General features: G+C 43.8%; 1 protein-coding gene across 1 annotated transcript; it reads left to right on the forward strand.

The window, feature by feature from the left end:
- The first annotated feature begins 11,431 nt into the window (after positions 1 to 11,431).
- LOC113095062 (uncharacterized) lies at positions 11,432 to 13,520 on the forward strand. The gene is made up of 2 exons (XM_026260673.1): positions 11,432 to 11,643; positions 12,285 to 13,520. The coding sequence occupies exon 2, from the start codon at positions 12,457 to 12,459 to the stop codon at positions 13,336 to 13,338; it is 882 nt and encodes a 293-aa protein (XP_026116458.1). The 5' UTR covers positions 11,432 to 11,643; positions 12,285 to 12,456; the 3' UTR covers positions 13,339 to 13,520.
- The last annotated feature ends 5,638 nt before the right edge of the window (positions 13,521 to 19,158 follow it).

The following is a 19,158-nucleotide window of genomic DNA, read 5'->3' on the forward strand; positions in this document are numbered from 1 at the left end:
GGCGGTAACGGAGAGAAGCGCTCGCTGGAGACCGCTGCGCCCTGGAACACCGGCAGGGTTGGCAGATCGATCTCCTGAGGGCACTGAGGAGAGACGGGCACCGTGTAATGCGGTGTACACCGCTCTTCCCCAGAGGGGCCTGCCCTCCGAGGTCCTGAGCCGCAGCATCAGGACTATCATAGCTGAAGTCTCCTAAAAATGACGGTCCTCAGACCCATATCGTCTGTCAGGAAGACTAGACCAGAGCCTGCTTGGGGCAGGACCCCGTGAAGTACACTTGGCAGGGGCTCCCACACCGCCATGTGACCTCCTAAGGGAACCAGTCTCGCGAGACTGGCCTCTGGTGCGCCTAGAGCCACTAGCTCGGTGCCTTGAAGCGGTGGACCGGCAGGTAGATGTAGCGAGCCTCTCAGCACTGCTACGTTTCCGGGCGGTAACTGAGAGAAGCGCTCGCCGGAGATCGCTGCGCCCTGGAACAACGGCAGGGTTGGCAGAATGATCTCCTGAGGGCACTGAGGAGAGACGGGCACCGTGTAATGCGGTGTACACCACTCTTCCCCAGAGGGAGCTGGCCCTCAAAACGTCCTAGGTGTCAGGACGTTATGATGAAGGTTATCCAGCGAAAACAACAGTCCGTAGAACTGCTTTCCACTAGAAGCCTTCGGCCTGGGAGAGCCACTTTGACTCTAGCGTCTGCGGAGTACAAAAGTGACACCCCCGGCACGTTGGGCTGGAACACTTTGGGACTGCTCCGCCCAGCAGCCCCTGACCGCCTCAACCTCCTCAGAGGAAGAGCGGTACACACGTGTTCTCACAAAATAAATCACATCCCTAGAGCCCCTGTACATCTAACTTAACATAGTCAGATCAATATGTATTTTTATTCCTTAGAATTAAATGTAGTCAGCAACCAGACTAGTCAACACGATCTGGTATAGAAAAACTCACATAAAAATGAAACCATGTAATACACGCGTTGCCTCGGCAGCGCTCATATCTTTTTTTATATATATATTATTTTATGCTACTCAGTCACACAATAACATAAATCTCCTCAGAGAAATATGGATGCTGCAGCGAGCTGTCTCAGAGAGTGAAGAAACTTCAGCGCTGGTTTCCAAGCCTCGAGAATGAGCTCTAGATCTAGTGAACACGGGTGGAGATAGGAAGAGCCGTCTCCAACCCGTTCGTCAGATCATTTGCGATTCCTGCCATCGCGGTCGCCGCCGTGCCTCAGCAACAGCGAGACTGCGACCGCAAGATCGCATGCACGGACACACTCCTCAGAGCGTGCCCGGCGAGAGAGCATGCAGCAGCAGCAGCGAGCTGTCTCAGAGGGCGAAAGAACCGCAGCACTGGTTTCCAGGCCTCGAGCATGAGCTCTAGATCAAGTGAACATGGGCGGAGATAGGACGAACCGTCTCCAACCCGTTCGAGACTGCGAGACTGCGACCGCAAGATCGCATGCACGGACACACTCCTCAGAGCATGCCCGGCGAGAGCGGAGCGCTTCACAGTGAGAAAAAACACAGTCAGCCCCCCGAGAGCTGACTGCGCGAGCTCCACTCTTCATTAATGCTGCTTATGTTAATATTAGGCATAACATGCTTGTGTAACTGGTGCTTGTGTGACTGGTGCTTGTGTGACTGGCGAGCTCATCGACGCCTATCCACATCAATCTCCTCAGAGAAAGACAGGCAGCGCCGTCGCGCCCTCTCATCGGGGAGAAAGTACCGCAAATGCGGGCTTCCGACCACCGAGAGGGGGCGTCAGATCTGGTGGCTAAGAAAGAAGATAGGGACTTGCCCGTCTTACATTCCTTCCAGCAGATCCGAAAGCGAGTCCCGCGAGCACAACCACCGTTTTGCCTTGATTGAAGCTTTGACAATGGAGTTTATCAGTGGACAAACGACACTAAATAAGACTCACAAACAAATAGCGGCTGACACACACACAGAGCGCTTGCTGAAGACACAAGGCTGGGACCGGCTGTGCCTCTCCTGCTTTTATGCTTCCTGGTCTCTGACGTCACCCGCCTATGACGTCTCGCCCTTCCTTTGGACTGATTATACATATTATTCAGAGACGTCACGCTGGACGCGTTCCCCAATCGTTCTCGACGCAGCTCGAGTTCCTGAAGAGGAACAACAACTGATAACTGATAACATGACATTATGAAGTTTACTTGCCTTAAACTGTCTTTCTCTCTCTTCTGAAGAAGCTGAGAAAACCACCTCCTCACACAAGCAGACTTCTGTGTCCTTAACTCCACAGTTAGTTTCAGTTCTGCAAAGAAAAAAGATAACTTGACAGAATTCTGAAGTTTATGACAAATATGACATAAGACATTGACGGACAATATATTAAAAGTACCTCTTCTGTTCAGTAATGTTAAAGGAGGTCGTTAAGACCTCAGTTTCTGAGGTGAAAACTGGTCCACGTATATTTCTATATAACGTTAAAGCTGCAGTAGGTAACTTTTGTAAAAATAAATTTACATATTTGTTAAACCTGTCATTATGTCCTGACAGTAGAATATGATACAGATAATCTGTGAAAAAATCAAGCTCCTCTGGCTCCTCCCAGTGGTCTTATTGCCATTTGCAGTTACGGACCGCTCCCGGTAAGAAAACAACCAATCAGAGCTGCGGTCCGTAACTTTGTTTGAAAGATAAGCGAGTACACCATGAATCCATTTTCCAAACCGTGTTTTTAGCTTGTCCTGAATCACTAGGTTGCACCTGTAATAAGTGTTTATATTCAGACTATTTTAGATTGCTTCGGGGGTACCGCGGCGGAGTAACCCAGTACCTTTGTGATTCTTCATACACATAAACAGAGAGAAGTAGTTCCGGCTACGATGTTCTTCCGCAAGACGCAAGCAGTTCTGTTTATTAACCGCTAGAGCGTCAAAAGTTACCAACTGCAGCTTTAAGCTCTTTTGTTTCCGCCTTTCATAAAAACTTCTGCCTTTCATACAGCCGGGTAAACAATAAACTTTAACGTTACTTACCACAATGTCTTTGATTCGCTTTTCACTTCTTTCATGCTGAGAAAATGGCGGCTGCTCGCATGGAGGTGTATGATCTTAACGTGACGTCCGTGCTCTCCTTCACATCTGCATTCCCCAGCGCCGCTGGGTTATAAGTGAGACCAATTTTCAACGCAAACTTGGGTTAAAACAACCCGATGTCCTACACAGCGGTCTCAACCCAGCATTTGGGTTGAAAAAACAACCCAGCATTTTCTAGAGTATAGAATGTGTACGAGAATGGATCAACAAATAAACAATTATTACTCTTGAGACATTTAAAGATAAAGTATAGGCTACGGAAGGACAAATATCCAAACTTTTTCAGACTATTGCAGTTTGTAATAGTTTGGTTCGGCTACATCAGAAAGTTTCTCAGAGATGAGGAGAATCTGGCTCTGATCTTCAGTGGCACAGGATGGATTCTCAGATCTTTCTTTACTGCATATAGAGAATGATTTAACCAATATATATATATATATATATATATATATATATATATATATATATATATATATATATATATATATATATATATATATATATATCAGAAGAATATATCATGCCGAAGTCAATTTCTGCATATAAATCGAGCGCAGCGTTAGTTCAGTCAGGCCACGGAGGCAAGGCTGTGAACATCTATCTCCATAGGAAGCGTTTAATCAGGTTTTGGCAGGATTACCACAGAGTATCTCATCAGATTTCAGTCGTGAATTTAAGAGAATTTGCTGTGTTGTTTGTCAAGCAACAGACTGAATTGATATGAGAGAGCTCTTGATATAATTACTTTGCACGCGATTCATCATCAGAACTAATACGACCGACTCACAACTTTACACGAGATCTGCTCCCCGCTGGAAGAAGCTATATATCAACAAAATAAAAGCATCCACGAACAACTGGCAATTTCAACTTTAATTAATCTCTGGACGTCTTCACGAAGCTAAGCAAAGTTATTTCATTTGTACTGCCTAGTGCTATTTTGGCGAATATGCTTCAGACATTGCTTATTGTAAAAGCTTTTGTTCAGTTACGTTGCGAGGCATGCTATCATATTACCACACTGGTAACAGTTAAATATACCCATGAGCCTCGTTACTCTGTGGTCAAGGCTGTTGATATTAACGGCTGCTGCTCAGGCTCATTTATTGGGGATGCTTTCATTAAACTTATCCAACTACTCCCAACACACTTGGTTTAATCAGTGATCTGCTGTTGCTCAAACTAGTTTATTGATCAAGTGCTGAATACTACATATACAGATCGCCATTTTGCTCGTATCAATGCTAAAACGTATCTGACAAGGGCTTATGCTGTTGCCTAAATTAAAGTCTGACCATATGATATATGTCATATGAGATATATATATATATATATATATATATATATATATATATATATATATATATATATATATATATATATGTAGGCTACTGCTTTACAGGATCATGCTGATCTCCAGCTGTTTAAAGAGCACTCTTCGCTACTCCTATTTCCGTAGGCGATCCCGCCCCACTCCACACACTAAGAAGGTCTTTGCTTAAAGCTATCAAGATATGGGACTGCTTGCTAGTGAGGTTTATATATTGTCCAGCATCATGTGCTAGTCCTGCCGTTGCATATGGATTCATGCTTTTCCTGGCTCCACTGCGAGCCTCCGCTGACTGAGCAGGCACCTGATCAAACGGTCAAGGTCATACGTGTCACATTCACCGTCGTACAGGGTAATAATACGGGTATTCGAATCGTCGAAAATGCTGGAAATTAATGCAGTGTTTTCAGAGTTAATTATATAAGTGCTTGGATTTAAATAAGTGCCTGGAAATGTGCACATTATTTGCTTCTTACTGAATGGGTAACCATGGTTCATTTTAGAAGCAGCTTCGCTGAGTCTGTGCCACAGCCCTCCGATTCGGGAAGTTTGGTTCCGCCCTGAAGTGTTTCCGCCCGGACCGGAAAAACAGAACACCGGAACTTCCGGTAGCGCCGTAAGAGGGAAAATCAGGGAATTCGATGCACCTGTGCCTAGTTAGGGACAGCGGTTGGTGATTGGAGGATACGCTGGACAAGGCAGTACTTAAGGCCAAGTTATTTCACAGTCTGGAGCTCTTTCTGGTGTGTGTGAAGCACTGTGTCGTGCCCGTCTTGGTGCGCTGCTGGTGGCTGTCTAACTCTCTCTCTCCCTCAGGCTGGAATTGTATGATTGTGAAGACATCGCGAACCTTAAAGGTTGAGAAGTGAATGGATTATACGGCGAATTGAGACGACGTGAAAAAGGGGATTGGAAGCGGCATTGATGTGAGTACTAAGAGCAAGCCGAAAGTGCCCTGTATATTGACCTGGCGTTGTGTAGATCTCCCCAGGAGGAGGAGGGCGGCCCTACCCCTAATATATCGTGGTGGGAGAGCCGAAGGAATACTTATTGAAGTAGTCACAACGACGACATCACTAGCTAGGCCGCATATTCCATCGCCAGATCCGAACCAAGCGAAGTGAAGGAAGACGGGTGTCTTTTTCGTACACTGAGTGTGGTGGGTGAGTCTTCGTGCTGTGAAAACCTATAATTTTGACGTGGTGCTGTATATTGCTGTGGGTTGCTGTGTATTGCCGTGTGTCCTGTCAGATAAACCCCCGCCTTCACGCACTCCGTCGCGGGAGGACAAGGAGACTGCTGGTTCTAGCCTAGTTCAGTACAGTATATGTTGTGAGCGTGCTTCAGATCTCCGGAGATAGCACGGTACGCTGTGTTCAGCCCAGAGGTGAGAGTCATTCAAAGCAAACTAACTGTGCTATTGTGCCCAAGTTGATACCTGTGGAGAGAAAAGGAGAGAGAGTGAATAACACGAGGAGGAATAGAGCGAACCCTGTACTTACAGTACGTTGTGTCCAGCCCAGAGGTGAAAGCCATCCAAAGCAGAGTAACTGTGTTTTGTGTCCAAGTTGATACCTGTAGAGAGGAGGAGAGAGAGTGGATAACGCGAGGAGAAATAGAGCGAAACCTGTACTTACAGTACGCTGTGTCCAGCCCAGAGGTGAGAGTCATTCAAAGCAAACTAACTGTGCTATTGTGCCCAAGTTGATACCTGTGGAGAGAAAAGGAGAGAGAGTGAATAACACGAGGAGGAATAGAGCGAACCCTGTACTTACAGTACGTTGTGTCCAGCCCAGAGGTGAAAGCCATCCGGAGCAGAGTAACTGTGTTTTGTGTCCAAGTTGATACCTGTAGAGAGGAGGAGAGAGGGTGGATAACACGAGGAGAAATAGAGCGAAACCTGTACTTACAGTACGCTGTGTCCAGCCCAGAGGTGAGAGCCATTCAAAGCAAACTAACTGTGCTATTGTGCCCAAGTTGATACCTGTGGAGAGAAAAGGAGAGAGAGTGGGTAACACGAGGAGAGACCGAGGAAACCTGTACTTACGCCGCTGCCTGTGGAGAAAGAGAAAGCGAGTGAGCACCCAAGGAACGAACTGTGTGAACCAGTACTTACTGTGAGCTGCAATCAGCGAAGAGGTGAGAGCAAAACCAAGCCGAATTAACTGTGCCTTTGTGTCCCAGCCGTTGCCTGTGGAGGAAGAGAAAGAGAGTGAGCACCCCGAGAACGAACTGTGTGAACCAGTACTTACCGTGAATTGTATTCAGCGAAGAGGAGGAAGAAGGAGGGCGCTACGGATACCTAAGACTCTGGCCGGGCCCCGAGTCCCACGCCCCGGATCCCCGTGGCCCCCTTGCTCCCTGACCTCTTCCCGGCCATAGCCCATCTGGAGGGCCGAGTCAGAGTTTAGTTTTAATTGCCCTTTCCCTATTCCCCAAGCTATTTTTAAATATTTAAATAAAGATTGTTTTATCACTTACTTGTTCTCGTGTTGTTTGGCCATTGGGTTGGCTTTGGGGACCTCCTTGAGGTGGAAGTTGAGAAGGGGTGTGGCTTAGTCAAAGCATAGCCGCCCCTGGGTGTGACATATACATATATATATAAAAAATCCCTGCTCAGTTAACCCCTTTGCGTGCAAACATCGCTGACGGCCCCAGTTTATTATTGTTTCACTTTCACAGCACATTAAACATCACTGTCTTACTTCATCTGGACAAACTGTGCATCAATGGAAAGTTTAAAGACTCAATCTTCGATATTTGACCAATATTTTGATAAAACATTGTTGCAGTGACAGATATTTAGTGATTTATGTCAGGAGTGCAAAATAATAAATCCGTATTATGCCACATTTTGAATAGAAATTCACAACTCACTCATATTCAGTCACGTCAAGAGCGGTTTATTTGTGTTCACATAAGCCCCTTTCACACTGCCATTCCGGCAAATACAGCGGTAAAGTGTTCCTGTAATTGTTCCCTGGTCGCTAGATTTGGCACTTTCACACAGCCAGTGATGACCCGGTATATGTGCGTGCTTTCACACACAACCCCTGAAGATCCCGTAACGACACGTGACATCAGCGCGTGACGTGTAATGTAAGAGTCGACAACGCTTGGCACGTTATACTTTAACTGAAGCAAGCAAACGATCTCTGCGTCAGCGCGGAAAGTGAGGAACTAACTGATCTCTGCTTCATTACAGTTTGCACATATGTTTTCGTCGCGAATGTTGATCTTCCTTCAAAACAGCCGGTAAAAGAGTCGCGCGATAACGCGCGTCATCACTTCGATACCGAATTAGATCTGGCTTTTGTTCACACAGCGCTCGTTCCGGATCGATTACCGCAATGTTACTATGTCCCCGACCCGGGTTCGATTCGGTAATCAATTCCGGGACGTGGTTGCTTTCACACAGAAGGCGACCAGGCAATGTTACGGGAATATTGCGGGTCCGACGTGCAGTGTGAAAGGGGCTATAGACTCACTGAACAGCGTCAATAAGGATTTACAGACCAAAGATGCATATCTGCGGAGATATATGGATATATTTACTGATGTTTACTTCATATTTCTTCAGACAGAATCGTCATTTCTATTCATTTACGGATTTACGCGATCAGATGATAAACAGCCTCTCCCAGCGATCTCTGTGTGCGTGCAGTAGTCACAGCTCGTGCTGTGTGTGACTCAGACTCTGATTGGGTCTTTCAAACATCAATCTTAGAGTTTCATATCTGGACACCGCCCCATCGTGTCACATGCTTCCTGCACACTTCCTGGTAGTTATCTGGCCAAAACAACACTGAAACACCTCTGTACACACAAAATATCCAAATAATAAACCCGCGATTACGATAGTAAAGCTTGGTATGAGAATTTCTTGAGATCTGGGGCGTTTTTATAAAAAAAATCGAAAATGTACATCGGAAATGCTAACTTGTGCAGCGATGAAAAAGGCTACAAATAACATATTTTTACAACAGTAAACGACCAAATTCCACCCCTGATCGCTAAAGGAAGTTATTATAAACACTCGATCGGGGTTTAAAGTGAGTTTTGAGTAAAAGTGTACTAATAATTTCATAAATTGTCAGATGTAGCTTGATGCTAACGTTAGCACCAATGCTACTAATAGCAGGTGCTTTTCTTCTTCATAATGCATTTTTGTCTCAATAGTTCACGTAAGGTCGTAAGAAAATGTTTTGTTGTATTTTTATAGTAAGACTTTTGATAAATAAGGGCTAAATGCAAAGAGAGACTGAAGTGAGATCGCTGCTTTGTTGCTTTGTAAAGCCTGAAAAACCACAATCAAGGCTAATAAAGGTGGAATAAAAACAAAAGAATAATGATAAAAGAATAATGCGGATAATGTGTCATACTTGGCGGAGGTGTGAAAGAACCGTTTGGTGAGAACAATACAATCATGATTCGGGCAGTTTTCAACAGTGAAACATACACAAAGAGCACAGGAAAGTTTACATGTGAGATCTTACAGAGATGACAAGGGCCATAAATCAATCTAATTAGCCTTCTCTAAAAACACACATGACATGGCCTTAGAAAATATTTCATAAAATTCACAGTTTTACAGATTCGATTATGAAATTTTTTATGAAGTCTTGGAAGACTTGTGGCCTTAGCTACACTGTGTTTTCAAACTCATTTCCTACATCAACATTTTTTTAAATACATTTAAAACATATGTTTTTTATATTTTTATTTTTGTTTTTATGTTTGAGCTTATATATCTCTATTATCATAACAGTCTGAGTGATTCTGATTCCTGAACAGTAAACTTTAAAGTGTCAGCTTTGTGAACATATGTTGAATATGTATCTAGTCAGAAAGAATCATGAGCAGAAACCTTTTTATTTTGGGTATGTCATTTCTGTCTCCATGCCAAAAAAGGGGGGTTACTAGTAAGGGGTTAAACTACATTCTAGGGGTGCTTTCACATCTCTAGTTCGATTCATTTGTTCCGAACCAAGGGCAAACAATTATACATTGTAGCATTTTTCAGCTTTTTTGGTTACATTTCACACCATACCGATTGCTTTGGTCCGTACCAGTTGAAACGAACCAAAATGCAGTCACATGACAACATCTACAGCACTCATTGGCCATGACGTATTTCCTAAACTGCTTTTCGATTGGTCAGAATTTACATGCGGGAAAATTCCAACGTAAGAGGAAAAGCCAGCAAACAACACGGAGACAACACAACTATGGAGAGACGACTGTGCGGGCTGGTTTTGTCCCTGGCCATAATCTATTTCATTGTTTGTATACACCACAATATGCCATACATGCCAACCCTCCCGATTTTTCCGGGAGACTCCCGAATTTCAAAACCCCTCCCGAAAATATCCCGGGCTGACCTTTCTCCCAAATTTCTCCTGATTTCCACCCAGACAACAATATTGCTACACCATCCGTCACTGGGCGCCGTGTCAGACCGAACAATAGGGACTTAGCAACAGCCATAGACAGTAAAAGAGGCAACAGGATCTGGTGGAACGGCAATGCCTTTCTGGCGTTATATTGTGCATGCGCGAATTTAACTGCTACTTTGTGACGTTCTAGTTTAACGGTCTACTATGGGAGAACAGCTGATTTGCCGGAGTCGCTACAACGTGAGAGAGTAGGTAAATAAATGTTATGTTTTATGGCATATGATACTGTAATTTGCATCAGTTTATGATTGTCTGATCACAAACGATCTCATTGGGAATCCCGAGAACATCAGTACTAAAAAAATATTTTATTTTACCATGATAGGTAAAAAAATAAAAATGATAGCTTGAATGCACTGTAAGTCGCTTTGGATAAAAGTGTCTTCTAAATGCATTAAAAAAAAAAATCTAATAGAATTGGTAGGTCACATTTTCTGACACGGAATTCATTTAAGCATTCATCTTCCTCCATGTAATCAAGGTTAAAAGGCAAGTATTGCTTACATGGTAAATCTAGGTTTTTAGACTTATTTACATCATACAATATTAAAAACTCCTCTTCTGACAAAAGATTGTCATTTAATGCCAAAAGCAATCCTTCTCTTGCTTTTGTAAATATATATATATTTTTTGTATCTCAATAAGTGAATTATTGCCGCGTTGCGCTGTCCTGTTTACCGTTGCTTAGTGATTTTTGCGTTCTTGGCTATGGTGCTGTGACAGCAAACTTCCGGTCGCTGTAGCCGTTCCATTCGCAGCTGTTGCTTAAAGTCCGTAATAATAAAGGTTACACCTCGAAGTCAAGCGCGGCAAATTCAGAACAGAAAAAGAAGCAGAAGAAGAAGGGGAAGAGGAAGAAAGAAGAGACATGGCGAATAAAAGAAAAAAATATGCCTGCAAATTCCTTACTAAATGGACTGGGTTGGGTTGGGTTTGCATAAATGGGGTTGGGTTGTGTACATAATATGTATGTATAAATCATGTACAGATAAATGAATTATATTCTTCTTTACGTTTGTTTGTGTGTGTGATTATATATATGACCGTCATGTGTGGCATCAAGTATCGCGAGAGTGTTTCGAGAGCAGCCGGCTGATTCAGCCTGCAGTTTCTCCAGAGTGCTGATGATGACACAGCTGTTCACGATCGGCCAGGTTCACCACATGACTACGATCATGTGTGTTTCAGGGTTATTCAACATTTCAGTTCCAATAATGGCCACAAATCTGCGTTTAGAATGGTAAAAGATTTTAATGTAGTCAGATGTTGTATTGAGTTACATCATCATCCTACACCGATCAAAGCGTATATACCCCTTTGTATTAGCATTTTAAAAAAGCATATGTAAAGGGTTAAAAGGGGTGTTCAAAGTTAGGCATAAGAAATAAAAAAATAAAAAAAATAAAGGTAATTGAGTTAGTACATTTTGTTGTACAGCCATTTGTCGAAGAGGTGAACAATCTGGGAAAAGTAGACACCCATATATATATATATATATATTTTTTTTTTTGTGATAATGTTTACTAAATAGGTATGAAGAGGCCAATTTCATGGTATTGTACTTGTTACTATGGTGGGTTGATACTTATAGAGGTCACTAGATGGCGCTGAGCACCGGGAGGAACTTAAAACCATTATGAGACAAATGCTGCAGAATAAATACTGCAGTTGAGCTGAACAGAAGCTAAAGTTTTCGTCTCATTGTTTCTATATACAGGTGGGTTAATGTTCCTCAAAATGGTATGCATGTATCTCAGTATAAGAGATAAGAGTGTTGTGAATCGGTAAGTGAGTACGTGCAATGTTTAGAGTTGAGTAGTTTTGCCATAATGTGTAAAATCATGATGTTCAGCTATACACTGCCATACTAAGCTAGCGGACCCGTTGTTATGAGTAACCAAGTAAACAATAGAAACGCGAATGGTCTCGTTTAGTGTTGTTAACTGATCTGAAAATGCATTTAGTGCTAATGTGTGTATAACACATCATGTTAAATGTTTTCCTGTGTTTAAACAGAGTAGTTGATTTTAAGAGTGATGCAAATGTTGTAATTTGTGTTGGTAAATTGACGGAACTAATGTTTATTACAAGAACCAAATGAGAATAAGAAAAAAATGTTGTTGTTGAACTGGTCAATATACAATTCATGTTAAATGAAGCACAATGAAAAGTATGGACATTAAGGTGTTTTATTTTACTGTGCTTCCGTTATTATTATTCTATTGTATATTTTGGTATTTTCTGAAGATATTGTGATATCTTACATACTTGAAAGTATTGTGAAATACCTGATGCTACAAAAAGCATTTTGTTTATTATCTCAAGGAGTCAAATATTATAATTTTTTCATTTGTGGAAGCAGAATAAATACTGCAGTTGAGCTGAACAGAAGCTAAAGTTTTCGTCTCATTGTTTCTATATACAGGATTTAAAATCACAATCATCCCCCCTGACACTCACCAGGCCAGGGGGGCAACAATTTTGGGGGCTCGTCCGGGATTAGCGCCTTGTCCTGATGGCAGCTAATCACCAATAAATGAACCTGACATCAAGTTCCTGGACCAACGTGCTACACCAGCGATTCCTGAGGGGAAGAGATGTCTGCGCTACAAGAACTGCGTAGGGGAATCCAGAGGCAGCTTCATCAGCTGATCAGCTCCGCCAAGACAGATGTACTCCACAAGCTGGCAGCCTCCATCAAGGATGAGGTGGGGGAAGATCTACCAGGGGATGATGCAACGGAGGTGGAACTCTATGACTTCATCGTGGACTTTTTAAAAGGTAACGAGTTGGCAAGTCAAGAGGACCAAGGCATGACCCGCCTGCTAGTCTTCAACGATCTCATCACTGAACTGCAACAACCTCCAGCGGCTGCAGAAGAGCAACGTGAGTTACTGGCAGAGACTGAATCATTAGTGGCACCTTCAGTTGTGAATGTTAAGGCAGACAAATTATCAGTTGTAGCCAGCCAGGTAACTGATGTGATAAAGCTGACAGATGTTGCTGCTTTACTGCCTCGAAGAGAATTCAAGATATACAGTGGCCAGATTTCTGACTCAGATTCTGATGTTAGCTATAGCTCACTGTGTAGGCAGATTGATGAAGGGATATCTGAGAATTTCTCTGAGGCAGAAGTAATTCGTACTGTTCTAAAGATAATTAAGCCTGGTACTTTCAAAGACATGCTGACGACCAAAGTTGGGTTAACTGTAGCTGAGCTTAAACGTTTCCTCAAAGCACACTTACGAGACAAGAGTAGTGCAGAGCTATTTCAGGAGCTTAGCAATACCAAACAACTTTTGCTTTTTAATGTGCCACGAGTTACAACCGAATTGGGAAAAACTGCCTTTTCTTATTTAGCACCTTGGGGGTGGAATAATCTACAAAAAGAGCTAAAGTTAGAAACCCTTATGTCCTTAAATGAATTTAAAACTACTATAAAGAGTGTTGTGATGGAGACATGTTCTTGTTTTTCTTAAGAGTCTCATTGTGTTTTATATTTTTATTTTTAATATTTTGTACTTCTTTTATTGTTAAAATGTACTTTAGTGTTTGTTATGTATGCATTTGTTGTGATTTGGCTGCTACCTTGGCCAGGTCTCTCTTGTAAAAGAGATTCTGAATCTCAATGGGACCTCCTGGTTAAATAAAGGTATAATAACAGGACAGAGAAAGCCCACAACAGTTCATGTACCGGTTAATGGGGCTTAAACAGAGAATATTGTTTGCTTCTCAGCAAGGTAGCTCAGAGTTTCAATATGACGACAAACTTGTCCATGGGGTATTTCTTCACTCGCTGTATCAGGGGATAAGTGAGAAATATGCACATGTAAGGCGAGACCTTAAACCCCTCCTTACCAATACAAGTATAACTGATGATTTCATCTTAGAGATAATGACAAAGTCAGTTAGTGAAGAGGTTGAGAGACAGGCACGCCTAGGTCAGACACACAAAACCAAAACAGTCACAGTCAATGCCACACAACAACGGGAGAGACAACACGCAGTCCAGCCTCCAGCTGAAGTTCAAGCCAGCGTTCTTCAAACGCAAGCCGAAGTCCAGGCTAACCGCACAGCTATACACGAACTGACAGCACATGTCTCTGCCTTAGCAAAAACTATAGAGAAGGCTCTCACCCCTACAGCCAGTACTCCAGTGCCGTCACAGGCCCATCCGTTAAGTACCGTGCAACCACCCAAGTCTGTCACAAGGGGAATATGCAAGTCATGTTTAGCTCAAGGGACTGCAAACTGCAACCACTGTTTCAGGTGTGGCCAGGAAAGGCACAGAGCTGTGGGCTGCCTGTCAAAACATAAGCCAGCGGGAAATGTGATGGGGTCACTGGGGAGGGACCACCAGTGACCAAACAAGAGCCAGAGTCCCCTGCTTCCGTAACCAGCCATGACTTCATAACTCCCACTCATTGTCCATCACTATCGAAGCACAGAGTAAGAAAAGGAAACCATTTAGCAAAACTGATAGGCAGAAAGTGCTTGCTAAACTGTACTCTCAACGGTGTGCAGATTGATGCACTACTAGATAGTGGAGCTCAGGTTACGATACTGGAAAAGTCTTGGCTAAAGGAACATTTACCTGACATTAAAATCCAGCCACTCACAGACCTACTACCAGATAATACACTCAGAATCACAGCTGCTAATGGAACAGATGTACCTTTTGAAGGGTGGGCTGAAATATTGGTGGAAATCAAAAGTGTAAAACATGGTCAGGTAGCCATTAATGTACCCATGCTAGTGAGTCAGAGCTGTGTTAGTGGCCTGTTGCTAGGGTTCAATGTGATAGAGGAAATTATTTTAGAGAGTCGGGAAGAGCCAGAAAGTGTCAGTCTTAGTGATTTGCTAGCAGAGGCATTAAAGCTCCATCGAGATACAGCTGAAACTATTGTGTCCGTAATTAGTGATACTCCAGCCAAAACAAAGCCGGCAAATGACACCATCAGAGTGGGGAAGAAAGGTCTTACAGTTCCAAGTAGCCAAATATGTGAACTGAAGTGTCGTGTCAGATCATGGCCACAGGGAGGAACAATGCTTTTTGAACCCAACTTAGAAAGTGTCTTACCGGAGGGATTACAACTATTTCCTGCATTAGTTGATGTGCCCGGTGGTGCCTCCAAAGCGGTGAAAATCTCCATCTGCAACTCCACCAAGCATGACATTTTTCTGCCACCAAGGACAGTCTTAGGCTGTATAGAAGAAATGGTTGACAGCAAACCAGTCAATCTTTGTTCCCCGGCTAAGCAACCAGCAAAGTCGAAAAGTGATACTTACACATGTGTCGCACAGGTTAGCCCAAGCAGCGGTGCCAGCAGCAGAAAGAACAGCTCAGTAGAGTCTCACACACAAGAAAAGTGGCACCCCCCGGTCAAATTACAACATCTTGATCAGCAGCAGCAGGAGATGGTGCGCCAGATGCTTTTCGAGGAGTCTGATGTGTTTGTAAAAGAAGAAGGAGGCATCGGTTGTATACCTGACTTACAGCTGAAAATTAATGTGGTAGACAACAACCCAGTTCAAAGATGCTATAACTCCATACCTAAACCCCTATATAAGGAGGTGAAAGAGTATGTGCAGAATCTCCTAGACAGAAGTTGGATCCGCAAATCTGTTTCTTCATATTCGTCTCCGGTTGTTTGTGTGCGGAAAAAGGACCAGAGTCTGCGGCTGTGTGTAGACTTCAGAGGCCTGAACCAGAAGACCATTCCAGATCGTCATCCGTTGCCCCGAATCCAAGACCTTCTTGACAGTTTGGGGGCAACACATGGTTCTCCATCCTGGATCAAGGCAGAGCGTACCACCAAGGATTTGTGAGCGAGGAATCCAGACACCTTACAGCCTTCAGTACACCCTGGGGGTTGTATGAATGGATACGGATACCATTTGGCTTGACGAACGCACCTGCAGCTTTCCAGAGATGTATTGAGGGTGTGTTGGAAGGTATTCGAGATGAATGCTGTGCTCCATACCTAGACGATGTGCTGTGTTACTCAACGTCTTTTGAGGATCACATACATCACCTCAGACAAGTTCTCAGTCGCATGAGAGAACACGGCATCAAACTTAGATCAACCAAGTGTGAGTTGTTTAAAAGAGAGGTTCGTTACCTCGGCCGACTGGTGTCTGGGGAAGGAGTCAAGATTGATCCACAGAATTTGGCAGCAGTGATGGCACTCAAAGAAAAAGAGCCTCGCACAGTTGGAGATGTCAAGTCCCTGCTGGGGTTTCTGGGGTACTACCGCTCCTTTATCCAAGACTTCTCTCGACTTGCTAAGCCACTCTTTGAACTATTACAGAAACCCACGGAAACAAACGGAAGTCACTCCAAAAATCAGATAAACAAAAGTAAAGTTGGAGCTCAGAAAGTAGATAAAGGACAACTCCCATCCAGAACCCCGATCACATGGAGAGCACAGCACAGGGATGTAGTAGCCAAGCTAGTTGACATGTTGACGAATCCACCCATCTTAGCTTATCCAAACTTTAACCTTCCATTCATACTGCACACCGATGCGTCCAACGAAGGATTAGGAGCAGTGCTATATCAGCGGCAGGACAACAAGTTGCGGGTCATTGGGTATGGTTCCAGAACTCTTACACCTGCCGAGAGAAATTACCACCTCCACTCCGGAAAACTTGAGTTCTTGGCTCTCAAGTGGGCCATTTGTGACAAGTTTCGTGATTACTTGTATTATGCTCCAACATTCACAGTTTTCACGGATAATAACCCTTTGACATATGTCCTTAGCACTGCCAGACTAAATGCCGTTGGACACCGATGGGTTGGTGAACTGGCCGACTTTCACTTCGATATTAAGTACAGGCCAGGGAAGATCAACACTGACGCAGATACACTGTCAAGGTATCCTGTGAAACTTCAGGATTGCATGAAAGACCACACGGAGACCATGTCACCTGAGATTGTGTCTGCGGTATGGCAAGGCAGCAAAGCCCTTCAAGAAGGTGACGTACCTTGGGTTGCAGCTTTGCAGCTGGAAGGTGGAAGTGCAGAGGTTGTGCCATCTGCGAGTATTTCCAGTGTTCCATCAGAAGACATCCAGGCAGCACAGCAAGAGGAATCTGCTATCTCAGAAGTTATTTCCCTAAAACTTCAAAACTGGATTCCCAACAAAAGGGACAAAAGAAACATGAGGAAAGAGACAAGGAGACTGCTGTATGAATGGAATAAGTTAGAAGTGGATGACGGGATTCTCTATAGGCGGACTGAACAACACAGGCAGCTTGTCCTCCCTGAGAAGTGGAAACCTCTGGTGCTTAAGACCCTCCACAATGACATGGGCCATGTTGGTGCAGAGAAAGTATCTCATCTCGCCCGCGAGAGGTTTAATTGGCCAAATATGCAGCAGGAAATAGAGGACTATGTAAACAAAAGATGCAGCTGCATTAAACAGAAACGCCCAAATCTTCCAAAGAGAGCGCCAATGGAACACATATCCACAAGCAGTCCATTTGAGTTAGTGTGCATTGACTATCTCCACCTGGAGCAAAGCCAAGGCTATGAATACATCCTGGTCCTCGTTGACCACTTCACGCGCTTTGCTCAAGCATACCCATCAAGGAACAAATCGGGAAAAACAGCAGCCGATAAGATATTTCAAGACTTCATCCCTCGCTATGGTTATCCGGAGAAGCTCCACCACGATCAGGGCAAGGAGTTTGAGAACAGTTTGTTCAACAGGTTACAGCAGCTGGCTGGTATTGGTCATTCAAGAACCACACCGTACCACCCACAAGGTAATCCTGTGGAGAGACTGAACCGCACACTTCTGCAGATGATGCGTACCCTGGAAGAGGAAAAAAAGAGTCAGTGGAAAGATCACCTGCCCCATGTCGTGCACGCCTACAACTGCACAAGGCATGAGGCCACCGGCTTTTCCCCATTCTTCCTCTTATTTGGTCGACCTCCACGCTTACCTGTTGACTTACTGTTCCCACCAAAGACAGAGTTCTGAGTCATCTAATCGACAGACATATGCACAGAAGTGGGCAAAGAGGATGCGTTCCGCATATGAAATTGCTGCAAACAACAGTGAAAAATCGTCAGCCAAAGAAAGAGTCAGTATGACAGAGCAGTCAGGGGTGTTGTTCTTCAGCCAGGCGACCGGAGTGCTGGTAAAAAACCTGTCAGAGAGAGGGGGGCCTGGGAAGTTGCGCGCTTACTGGGAGCAGACAGTACACCGTGTTGTGGAGAGAGTTGATAATGGACCAGTTTATAAGGTGCAACCTGAGAAGGGACCCAAAACCCTCCGTGTGTTACACAGGAACTTACTTTTGCCAGTGAACGAACTGCCACTAGAGGAAACACTTCCTGCACCATGTTCAAAAGGAAAAACAAAGTAAAAAAAACAGAAACAAACCATTGCAGATACTCATGAAGAAAACACAGACAGCTCTGATGAGGAATACACTTACCAGCAGATTCCATGCTACAGGTTGGTGAGATCCCAACAGGCAGAGCATTATCAAGCAGTGCATCACCCTCAGACTGATCAGAGGCTAAGGACTGAAGCTCCTGAGTTTCACTCTTCTGTCAGAGAAGGCATAGACACCCAGGAGCATGTTCAGAACACATCACACACACAGGACAGAGGTCTTGAGGACTTCAGAGTGGAGGATGAACATCAAGTGGAGGAAGAGCAACATGACAGGATGCAAGTGGGGGAGGATGAACACCAATTGGAGGTGGAGGTAGTCAGAAGATCCCAAAGGACAGCCAAGCCAAAGAAACTGTTCACCTATGGTACACTGGGACAGCCATCTTATCAGCAGCAGAATGCAGGGATAAACTCATTACTGCCAAACTACCCTCCCCAAAGTAATCTCAATACTGTCCCTCTTCCGTACTTCACATATCTACACCCTTACTATTACAACTGCTTCACCCATGCATACTGACATATCACAGACTCACGTACATCTTAAGACATACAGTCAAATGTCAGGAGACATTAAAAAACAGGGGAGAGTGTAAAGGGTTAAAAGGGGTGTTCAAAGTTAGGCATAAGAGATAAAAAAATAAAAAAAATAAAGGTAATTGAGTTAGTACATTTTGTTGTACAGCTATTTGTCGAAGAGGTGAACAATCTGGGAAAAGTAGACACCCATATATATACATTTTTTTTTTTGTGATAATGTTTACTAAATAGGTATGAAGAGGCCAATTTCATTGTATTGTACTTGTAACTATGGTGGGTTGATACTTATAGAGGTCACTAGATGGCGCTGAGCACCGGGAGGAACTTAAAACCATTATGAGACAAATG

Source organism: Carassius auratus, unplaced genomic scaffold (genome assembly GCF_003368295.1).
Source record: "Carassius auratus strain Wakin unplaced genomic scaffold, ASM336829v1 scaf_tig00215586, whole genome shotgun sequence".
Lineage (NCBI taxonomy): Eukaryota > Metazoa > Chordata > Actinopteri > Cypriniformes > Cyprinidae > Carassius > Carassius auratus.